The 12,453-nt window shown below is 38.4% G+C and overlaps 1 protein-coding gene across 1 annotated transcript in view; it reads left to right on the plus strand.

Annotated features, from left to right (window-relative positions):
• Positions 1-12,453, plus strand: part of elp3 (elongator acetyltransferase complex subunit 3) — a 412,219-nt gene that overhangs the window by 360,970 nt on the left and 38,796 nt on the right. The window contains exon 14 of the mRNA XM_039748296.1: positions 10,884-10,965. Coding sequence (XP_039604230.1) covers positions 10,884-10,965 — 82 coding nt within the window. The remainder of the gene's footprint in view (positions 1-10,883; positions 10,966-12,453) is intronic.

The following is a 12,453-nucleotide window of genomic DNA, read 5'->3' on the forward strand; positions in this document are numbered from 1 at the left end:
GCTTACAATGTTTGAATTCCTTCTTATTAATGAACCCTTATGCAGTTGCTGTTGCCCACTTATTTCCACTACTTTCCGAACTGCTAATAACTGTTCTATCCAGTAAAACATTTTACACATTACTCATTCTTACTAGTAATTGTCACTACTGAATATTCGCCTCTTTTTATTTGCTTATTTGCTTTGTTTCTACTGACTCTTTTACCTGATCCATGCTTCCTTGCAAGACACCTGTCTCCAGACTTGCCTACCTGTAATTAAAATAAATGCTTTCTTCCTTATGAGCATGTACCCTGACTTTCTACTTGCGTTAACGCTTAACCATACAAGTGCTATATAGTGCTCTATCCAGTTATTCTTTAATGACTTAACTTCTCCCTACTAAGGAATTGCTGTTACTTTTAACTGTTCACAGCTACAATGGCAGTTATCCCACAGTCTCTTATATTCCTTGACCCGGAAGTGCTTCTGACCCCTCAGTCCATGTGATTATCCAGCATTTCCAAGTAAGGTGAAAACTCCTTTTCTTCGTCAGCCCAGAAGCACTTTATTTCTTCCAACCATGTGACTGGGATGTACTTCCAGGCTGTATGAAAAACAAACATCTCTGTGCCACCCTGCAGCGTACCCTGACGGCCCCGATGTTATCCAGCAGGGCTATGTATTAAAACTCCACAGTTCATGATGCACTGTTGGAATTTGGGGCATCTCCACATTGCAGGGATGGCTCCATCTGGCGGCTTGGGGGTCTTGGCTGGGATAAACTGCCAGCCATAGTCCACATAGTACAGTTGTGTGCCTCTTAAAGGTTTTGTTTATCCTGAGTGCATTGAGGGACTGACATTTTGAGTACTTGTTTACAATCATAACCATTACAGAACTGAAGTTCCAAAGATACAAACCTGACATGAAGGCAGGAGTTGCATGATTACCTAACAAGGCACTACAGCTGCCCTTGAAGAAATCACTTTTGCTATTTAGCTCCTTATATGAAAGATGTCCTCTTTAATGCATTTCACTTATTGATGAGTAGCTGAGTGATGCACTGATCAGTGCAACTGAGTGAACAAAGCAAAATATTTGTTCTCTTGATCATAATATGTACAGTGCATCCTGAAAGCATTCATAACGCATCACTTTTTCCACATTTTGTTACGTTACAGCCTTATTCCAAAATGGATTAAATTCATTTTTTTCCTCATAATTCTACACACAACACCCCATAATGACAACGTGAAAAAAGTTTACTTGAGGTTTTTGCTAATTTATTAAAAATAAAAAAACTGAGAAATCACATGTACATAAATATTCACAGCATTTGCTCAATACTTTGTCGATGCACCTTTGGCAGCAATTACAGCCTCAAGTCTTTTTGAATATAATGCCACAAGCTTGGCACACCTATCCTTGGCCAGTTTCACCCATTCCTCTTTGCAGCACCTCTCCAGCTCCATCAGGTTGGATGGGAAGCGTCGGTGCACAGCCATTTTAAGACCTCTCCAGAGATATTCAATCGTATTCAAGTCTGGGCTCTGGCTGGGCCACTGAAGGACATTCACAGAGTTGTCCTGAAGCCACTCCTTTGATATCTTGGCTGTGTGCTTAGGGTCGTTGTCCTGCTGAAAGATTAACCGTCGCCCCAGTCTGAGGTCACGAGCGCTCTGGAGCAGGTTTTCATCCAGGATGTCTCTGTACATTGCTTCAGTCATCGTTCCCATTATCCTGACTAGTCTCCCAGTTACTGCCGCTGAAAAATATCCCCACAGCATGATGCTTCCACCACCATGCTTCACTGTAGGAATGGTATTGGCCTGGTTTCCTCCATACGTGACGCCTGGCATTCACACCAAAGAGTTCAATCTTTGTCTCATCAGACCAGATAATTTTTTTTCTCATGGTCTGAGAGTCCTTCAGGTGCCTTTTGGCAAACTCCAGGCGGGCTACCATGTGCCTTTTACTAAGGAGTGGCTTCCGTCTGGCCACTCTACCATACAGGCCTGATTGGTGGATTGCTGCAGAGATGGTTGTCCTTCTGAAAGGTTCTCCTCTTTCCACAGAGGACCTTTGGAGCTCTGACAGAGTGACCATCGAGTTCTTGGTTACCTCACTGCCTAAGGCCCTTCTCCCCTGATCGCTCAGTTTAGATGGCTGGCCAGCTCTAGGAAGAGTCCTGGTGGTTTCAAACTTCTTCCACTTATGGATGATGGAGGCGCCACTATGCTCATTGGGACCTTCAAAGCAGAAATTTTTCTGTAACCTTCCCCAAATTTGTGCCTCGAAACAATCCTGTCTCGGAGGTCTACAAAAAATTCCTTTGACTTCATGCTTGGTTTGTGCTCTGACATTAACTGTCAACTGTGGGACCTTATATAGACAGGTGTGTGCCTTTCCAAATCATGTCCAATCAACTGAATTTACCACAGGTGGACTCCAATTAAGCTGCAGAGACAGCTCAAGGATGATCAGGGAAAACGGGATGCACCTGAGCTTAATTTTGAGCTTCATGGCAAAGACTGTGAATACTTATGTACATGTGCTTTCTCAATTTTTTTTATTTTTAATAAATTTGCAAAAATATCAAGTAAACTTTTTTCACGTCATTATGGGGGGTTGTGTGTAGAATTCTGAGGAAAAAAATTAACTTAATCCATTTTGGAATAAGGCTATATCATAACAAAATGTGGAAAAAGTGATGCGCTGTCAATTCTTTCAGGATGCACTGTACATGTACATCATATCATACACGTATATACTGGGATTCCTGATACTTATTTTTTCCTTTGATTTAGTTGTTTAAGCTTAAGTATATCTTACCCTTCTAAAGAAAGTGTTATTATCCTCAAATTTCATGTGCTGTTTAGGGGAATGGAAGCCTGCAGTAGAAGTTGAAATAGATATTGTAAGCTACATTTACCTTTTTTGAAAGTAAGTGTACCTCAAAGTTTATTAAATCAGCATATGACATGAGAATTACCAGGTGGAAAGCTAACACGGTACAGAGTCAAATAATCAAGTCAACAATTACTAGTACAAATATACTCAGCAAAAAAAGAAACATCCTCTGACTTTCAACTGTTTTTACTTTCAGTAAACTTAATGTGTAAATATTTGTATGAACACTAAAAGAGTCAACACCATAAGACATAAACTAAAAATGTTTCACAATGTGTCCCTGAATGAAGGGAGGCTCAAAATCAAAAGTACCAGTCAGTATCTGGTGTGGCCACCAGCTGCTTGAAGTACTGCAGTGCATCTCCTCCTCATGGACTGAACCAGATTTGTCAGTTCTTGCTGTGAGATGTTACCCCACTCTTCCACCAAGGCACCTGCAAGTTTCTGGACATTTCTGGGGCGAATGGCCCTAGCCATCGATCCAAATCGATCCCGCTCCAGGGTACAGGCCTCGGTGTAACGCTCATTACTTCGACGATAAACACGAATCCGTCCATCACCCCTGGTGAGACAAAAACCGTGACTCATCAGCGAAGAGCACTTTTTGCCACTCCTGTCTGGTCCAGCAAAGGTGGGTTTGTGCCCATAGGCGGCGTTGTTGCTGGTGATGTCTGGTAAGGACCTGCCTTACAACAGGCCTACAAGCCCTCAGTCCAGCCTCTCTCAGCCTATTGCGGACAGTCTGAGCACTGATGGAGGGATTGTGTGTTCCTGGTGTGACTCGGGCAGTTGTTGTGGCCATCCTGTACCTGTCACGCAGGTGTGATATTCGGATGTACCAATCCTGTGCAGGTGTTGTTACACATGGTCTTCTACTGCGAGGATGATCAGCTGTCCTTCCTGTCTCCCTGTAGCGCTGTCTTAGGCGTCTCACAGTGCGGACATGGCAATTTATTGCCCTAGCCACATCAGCAGTCCTCATGCCTCCCTGCAGCATGCCTAATGCACGTTCACGCAGATGAGCAGGGACCCTGGGCATCTTTCTTTGGGTGTTTTTCACAGTCGGTAGACAAGTCTCTTTAGTGTCCTGCGTTTTTAGAACTGTGACCTTAAATGCCTACTTTCTGTAAGCTGTTAAGGTCTTAACGACCATTCCACAGGTGCATGTTAATTAATTGATTATGGTTAATTGAACATGCATGGAAAACATTGTTTAAACCCTTTACAATGAAGATCTGTAAAGTTATTTGGATTTTTAAAACATTATTGTTGAAATACACAGTCCTGAAAAAGGGACGTTTCTTTTTTTTGCTGAGTATACTTATAGACCTATTACAGGGGTGTAGCCATCTTCCCAGATGAGGTGGGTCTTTGTTCCAAAAAACTTCCCTTTTTTTTTAATAAGCTCACCATTATGTTCATTTTCAGTACACATTATATACTAGCTGGGTAAGCTTGTGCTGTAAAAAGCCTGGGGTCCTAGAATCTACTGAAATCTTAAGAAAAAAATTGAACACAGAGTCGACGGTTTCGTTTTGTGGACATGCTCTTCCCTCTTGTCTATCACCAACTAAGCGAGTTTCTGTCTTGTTTGTCTTTCCTTGGCGGTTTCACTTTGGTGACAGGGTCGCTTTCTTTCAGCTTCATGCTGTAGCCTAGCACTTCTGTCTTCTTCCGACCGCCTTACATGTTCTTTAAGCTTCATGTTGTAGCCTCATACTTCCGGGCCAGACAGACAGACAGACACGCACACACACTTCCACATGTAGACATTTATATATAAGACTAGGCTGACCCGCCTTTAAAGGCAAACGACTTTTAAGTTGACCACTTCTTAAGGCAATTCAATATGTAGATCAATTTGATATTTTATACAAACTCATTAATTTGGTTATATTGCATTTGAGCGGTATTACTTTAATACTCATAGTTTCTGTTATTTTTTTATGAAATTTAAACTTTTTTTCTATATTGAGGTAACCCTTTTGAACCCCCCTGATATTTACTACGCGGTGAGGCATTTGTACTCCATCAACATTAATTATTTCCAGAGACATAATTTTGTCTATTTTTCCAGCGCATCGCGCACAAAAGCAATGGAACGATGGGAGCACCAGAACTCTGCTCACATCATATAACTTCATACCGCAAGCTGCAAGTAGTAAGTCTGTGATAAGCGGAATACCATTACGCTTTCCACTCACGGGATGGAAGGACAATCCCGACCGCTTTTATATAGTAAGAAAGAAGAAGAAGATATCGCACATTCGGGAGTAGAAAATCATCTTTTACCTGGAAAAACGAAACTACAAATCCCATCGTGCATTGCAAAATGGACAGGGAGTGTGTGAAACTCCGCGTCTGCGTAGCACTCACGGGACGGAAGGACAATCCCGACCGCTTTTATATAGAAGGATTCCCATGGCCTTATGGTTTCTTGTGAAAGTGTTAAAATAAATAGTGATACAAGATAGACCTACATTAAAACAGGGACATTTACTTTTTATTCAGTGTCTAGCTTGTCTGTCATTCTAATTCATAAAACAAGTGTTAATTACAAAGCAAAGTGCAGCCAGTGTTTTTGTTTGTAAATGAACTAAATAAACACTGTGAAACAACTGTAAAATAGAACATAGTATCTGATAATACTAAAACATACTGTCTTACTTTTTGACATGTAAAGCAGGAACCGCAACAACACAAAATGTAAACAAGTAAATAAGTCATTAACAGTAACTAGCATTTTTAGCTTTGGATGCTTTACATGTTGTTTCAATATTTCATCATGGCTGGCAGGTAATCTCATTAGAGACAGGTACTTCTCTAGGTTCACAGATTCACTATTGCCTCTAAGACCCTACACAGGTGACCATAGTAAACCACAGCCTCTGCTACTGACTTTAGTAGATGTCTACTTTCTTTGATATTTGCTGCTCGTTTTTCTGTCCAACAAGAATGAGACTGGACAAACACCCTAGCTCTTTTGAATGCAGCTTGATGACAAGCTTTATGTTTATGCTTTCCAATAACTGGAGCTATTTTTGCCACTTAACAAATGGAGAACTAATTAATAATCCCATGTGCACCCTGTCACTTTCACTTGTAAAGAGAGTCACCATCAGGTTTTGTGCAGCACACATACGAGGAACCATATTTTTCAAGCCAACTGAATCTTAATAGCCGGTTATCTAAAAAGTACGTCAAGCATAGTGGCTTGTACTTCATTTTTGTATATATTTGTATATATTTTTATATATATTTTGTATTCTTTTTGTACATACAGATATATCTCCTAGTAATAGTATAGTTTTGGTGGTGGTACTTATATGAATTGGGTTTGTAGTGCAGTTTTTGTCTTTTTTGTATATATTTACACATTTGTTTTGTGGATTGTATTATTGTATTATTAATAGTTTCTTCATGTGTACATTCATATTTAGGAACATTGCCACATCTATGTGTATTCATCTTATTGTTTTTGTTTGTTTTCATTTGGGTCTTGCCACGGTTGGGTCTTGTACGGTTTCAATATTTTTTTTTTTTTTTTTGGGAGTAGGAAATTGCTTCTTTGCGTTTTGAGTATCATTGAGTACTGTGTAAAAAAGCCTGCCTGACACTTCTTTACATGCACTTGTAAATAAAAATCCACTTTTGTTTTTGGAATGCAACCTTTTTGTGTCTGTGCCTCCCTGTCTAACATCTCTCATTTCTGATCTTAATTGGTCCTTAACTACAAGGCACCAACTGTCTAGCCTGGTGCCATCTTTCCCACTAAATGGGGTGTCACATGGAATAATATAATTCTAAATTCCTGGCCATTTCCTCACTCTCATTTGGTTTGCATAGCTGAGGTTGTGCGATGTAAATTGTCTTCAGAAAAGTTGTCTTTAGTAAATGAGTTGAAGAGTGCATAACATGTGCTATTAAATAGGTAGCCATATCAACAGTGGCAGAAGCTTATTTCGGAACATTGTCAAACATACTGTATGTAAAATCACCTGACAGTAATGCTACATCCCATATACTTTAGAAGGTGGATGTCAAAGCCAGGAATTACATCACACCTGAGTGGACCATATTCTGGTAAAACATTCAGAAAACCAATACAGACTCCTTCAGGGAAATCTGTTGTGCTTGCTTTTTCAGATTGCAGACAAGTACTGAACAAGCTGATAACAATGCGTTGTGTGGTATTGTGCCTGTGGAAAGACCATAGCAACATGTCCACAGATAGACGTGTGTGTATGACTGATTTAATGAAATACAAATAGACAAAAGTGGTAATAAACAGTATAATACTACAGCTTTCACTTCTGTTGATGCGTGCTGCAGCCATCTTGGATTTTGAAGTTAGGGTTGGTGAGGCTCTCCTAACATTCTGAGTAGGAAATCTGACTTGTGGGGGGCAGTTCACTTAAAACTTCTTATTTGGAACTCAAAAATTTCCAACTTCTCAGTTCAAATGTAATACAGCATCAATCTAAATCTGCCAGGGGGAATTTGAGATGTCCCGGGGCTGATTAGTAGATTCATCAGTGTGTGAAAGTATTATTAAGTGTCAAGTTCATATATTACTTTAATCACAATCCTGTGATTTTTTTTTTATTCAATATTTAAAAATACAAGTGTTAGAACATTGTTGCAGTGTAAATATTAACTCAAATAATAATTTTAAATCCAGTGGTTCCCAAACACAGTCCTGGGACCTACTGCGGCTGCAGGTTTTTGTTCCAACCAGATTCAAAATCAGTTATAATAACTTATAAACACTGATCTTTGTTATTAGTTGGTCTTTTTTTCTCTTCTCTTATTCTGCATACATAGCAGTATGATTTTACATTTATAAGACATTTCAGATATATTTCTGTTTTTGCTGTAACTTTAAATGCTTAATTGTCCTTGTTTCCTATTATTTTTCCTTTTTCTGTGTAGTTTGCTCCCTTCTATTTAAAACAAAAAGAGTAGACACCTGGCAAAATTACACTGAACGATGAATGGCTTTAAGTTCTTCAGACCCACAAACTAATAATAATGGATTAAATAACCAAAAGTATAATGAAGATCAGGATAAAGAAAGAAAGAAGGAAAGATTTTAAATAACAGCTCATTAGATTTTTAGATTTACAGTAATTAAAAAAAGAAGTTGGTTAGAACAAAAGTATCGGCCACAGTGGGCCCGTAGTACTGATTTGGAAAACACTGTTCTAATCTGTATTTACTTCATTATTCAGCTGTCTCTGTTAATAGCATTGCTTTGCAGTCCAGGTGAGTTGCCTAAAGCATAGCTGCATAGTCCTGCTCCTATAGCATGCCATTTGAGTCAAAATATGAAAAGAAAAAAACATTATTAGTAATCACATGTACAACTGCAGTGATATTCATAAAAGAGTTGTTAACTTTTGAAAAATGTCAGCATTATAAATAAAACATTTTGAATAATGTATGGCTAAATAAAAGTTCTTTAGGTAACATGAATAGCTCCATTAGAATTGCATTCAGTTTCATTAATCTACTTACTTTAATTTCATTTGCAGGTTTTATTTCAAAATGGCCCTATTTTTTAAGGCTGTTTAAATTTCACTGTGGGATTTACTGGAGGATGTTTTTCATAGCTTATTTAATGCCAGTGATTTATTTCAAAAACTCTCTTTTGCTGATGCTGATTTTGTTGTCTATTGAGTAATTAAATATTTTTATACACAGTACATTCTTGCAGTTTTTTAAAATTAATACCTCATTTATATATTCACTGCAATTTTTCATGCATTTATTTTTGTCTTTGTTGCCCTTTTTATTAATTTTGTTTTGTTACAAATGCCTTTCCATACGCTCCTTCCAATTAATATAACCAGCTTAATTTAATACAGCTGCTTCAAAATTCCAATATTCTTTCTGAATCACAGGAAACACACAACTAAATTTTAGACACTGACAAAGTCACAACAGTAGAGCAAAATATTACCAAATATTAAATAAACCAGTAAACCAGCTGTTTCTTGGAAGCTATGCATTTTCATTCAGCATTCTGGTATGCAGAGTGATCTTAATGTATGTGTTTACCCTGTGTGTTTTGTAGTTTTTTGATAAAAAGCTGTGCATTTATTATGCTTTCTTTTTTTGACCACTAGCAGTTTGGGAACATAATGCTTGGATTTCTGCCCAAATTGTTCAATTTTAATCTCATCAGACCAGGGAATCTCTTTCCTCATGCTTTGTATCTTTAAATATTTAAGAATAGTTTCTGTCTAGCCACTGTACTCTGAATTCGTGATTGATGGAGTACTGCAGAGTATGTTGTCCTTCTGACACATTTTTACACCTCAGCAGAGGACTTCTGAACCTCTGTTAGAGTAACCATTTGGGATCTTGGCCACTTTTCTGACATAGGCCCTTCAGCTTGACCAGACAGACAACTCTAGGAAGAGCCGTGGTGGGTCCATATTTCTTTCATTTAACAATTATTAAAGCCACTATGCTCCTGGGAAAACATTTAAATATTTAGAAATTGTGTAATACCCTTTCCCTGCTCCATACCTCACCAAAGATTTATCATTGAGGTCTACAGAGAGTGTGTTGAACATCATGGAACTGTTTTTGACCTGGCAGGCTTTATGATTTGGGGAACCTTACAACAACATTTATTTATATAGCACATTTTCATACAAAAAGTAGACTCAGGTGTGTGCCTTTCTAAACTATTTCCAATTAATTAAACTTGCCATAGGTGTACTCCAGTCAAGTTCGCAACACAAGACAAGGATAATTAAAGAAAATAAGATGCCCATGATCACAATTTACATTGCCACAACAAAGGGTCTGAATTTTTATTAAATTTGCAAATCTTTCTAAAAACATGTTTTCACTTTGTCACTTGTAACAAAGGTGCTATATAGGCGCCTGACCCGAAACAGATAGACACGGAGGCACGTATAAAAAGTACAAAGACTTTTATTTTTCTTCAGCTGTGGGACACGTCTTCCCCGTGCCACACAGCCCAAACACGGTCCAAAAGCACAACAAACCCAACCCACAATCCTTTTTCCTTGACCACCACTCCTCCTCAAGATTAGTCCTCCTGCTCCCGACTCTGGCTCCTATTGTGGTGGAGGCTGGCCCATTTTATACCCCACCCGGAAGTGTTCCAGGTGCTTGACCACCTGGTCCTAATTGCACCTCCGGGTGGGGCTGAAGATTCATCCAGCCAGGCTGCTGAGTCCATGCAGCTCCCCCTAGCGGCCATCCGAGCCCCCAACCAGGCTGTGAAGGACTCCATCTCCCATGGAGCCCTGCGGGTGCTTGGGGAATCACCGTCAGCCATGGAGGCTGCCACCAAGCGTCCCTGGGGAGGTACTGGACTGCCCATAGTGGTTCCACCGGAACATAAGCAGCAGGGGCATCCCTGCCGGGCATGGGACCCGGCTGTCCTTCACACACTATAAGTTATTCAGTGTAGATTGATCAGTGAAAATTACCATTGTGTCAATGTAAGGTTAAATTTACAACATAATAATATTTGCAGATAGTGAAGTGGTCTGAATAAATTATAGATCCACTGTATTTTTCTACAGTTTAGAAATGAGAGATGGATGTTAAAAGGTCAAATCAAAACCTCTGTTTTATTAATCACAGCAGGCAACCCCCATTAAAAATAATAGAATATGACAACTGCCACTTGTTATGTATCCCAAGATCCACTGATTTGTTTAGCTGATGTTAAGGAACAGATTGCTGATTTAAATATTGCTATTTGAATTGAAACACTGAATAAGGAATTTAACCTCCTTCCTCTCAGAAGTCTTGATAGGCATATAAACCAATTTTAGGTCTAGATTAATTTATTCTAAGTATTATTTTTATGCAAATATTAACAGTGCCTATAACAATATAGAACTATAATTTATTTGTTTTGCATTATGCAGAACTCATTTAGATTGTTTATAACAATAAATAATATACTGAGTAAAAATGACTGAATATTGGTCCTTTTTTAGGGTTTTGGAATGTTGTTGATGGAAGAAGCTGAGAGGATTGCACAAGAAGAACATGGATCTGTAAAGATAGCTGTAATTTCAGGTAAACGTTACACAGAAGAAATTATGTAGTATTTGCAAGATACTTACAAAATATATGTTTTACATTAATAGCTTGTTGTTTTTTGTGAGATTTATAGATTTATAGTATATACTGTAAGTGAGGTTTTAATTTTTCAAGCCTATGCTTGTGTTAAGGGTTAAATTTTAATCTCTTTTAACCTTTTCTTACACAGTTTACTTTTGAGTATGATATTTGTGTAATGGAATCCTCTCTTGGCATAACTTAACATAACTTTCTCAAGCCAACATAACCTAATTTACTTAGATTAGGCAGGTCCTTTCAGTTCTTTTAAGTGAAACAGATGATTGTTTAGAATGATACTTTATGCAGTTTGGGCAAATGAACATTAGAACAGCTATGTGCGAGAACAGACCTTGCAGCCAAACTAACTTTTTCAACCTATTCACCAAGATTATCCAAAATAACATCAACAGTCCCTAAACTCAAACTCTCCACTTTTTTTTTTGTCTGAAAAAAAATTCTAATATTTTACAAATCTACCTTTAACAAGTGTTTAAATGTGTCTCTGTGTTCTTGTTGGTGAATTAATTTTAAAGTAACAGCTGAATCTACTGTATGATTTCCTTTCATAATCTTAAACATAGCATAACCTCTATTTGCTTAAACTGTAATCCTTCAACTCCTTAAATCTTTCCTCACAGCTCATACTTCTCAGTCTCAGAAACAACGTTCTTGCTTTCCTCTGAACTTTCTCTATCTCTGCTACGTTTTTGTTATAATATGTGTTTTATCTTGGTAGAGTAATAATATATGTATTGCTCTACTTTCCCCTATTGTATTATTAATATGCAGCCTTAGGGCTCATTTATACTTCACGCTCAGAACGCGTACACGCCCGCATCATGGCTGCCACGCATTCCCAGCGTTCATTTCACGCGTCCTCTGAGCAGGTCCTCAGAAATTAACCTGACGCGTGCGCGAGTTGCAGTAACAGCAAAAAGTCGGGGGGGGCGCAGTGTACTAAAAGTCGGAACGTGACGTCAGAGTCTCTGTTTACTATCTACATGTGACAGTAAGCCTCTATGGAGATCCTTCGGGGATCGATGTGCGCACTTTGCTGTTTCATGAATGGCTCAAATACAGCGCTATACATTATGTAGCCGATGTGAAGTTGCAAAAAATAGACAGCACAAAAGATGGTATGTGAGACTTTTAAAATGTATTGTGTCATTTATATATGTCTTTTTTATTTTTTAATTTTTGCAACTTAACAACAGCAACATAATGTATATCATTATATTTGAGCCACTGAGAAAAAAATAAAGGACACGGTGAAAACGTGTATTTTGTGATTAAAGTGGAAATTTCGGCTTTAATCTCAAACTGTCCACTTTAACCTCGTAGTTTACTTTATCATTAAAGCAGACGGTCGTAAATGTCATCCCAGTTTTTAATCGCTATGAGCTTCTTTGACCTGACAGCAGGTAAAGTAAAACAATAAAAAAT

This window comes from Polypterus senegalus, chromosome 3 (genome assembly GCF_016835505.1).
Source record: "Polypterus senegalus isolate Bchr_013 chromosome 3, ASM1683550v1, whole genome shotgun sequence".
Classification (NCBI taxonomy): Eukaryota; Metazoa; Chordata; class Cladistia; order Polypteriformes; family Polypteridae; genus Polypterus; species Polypterus senegalus.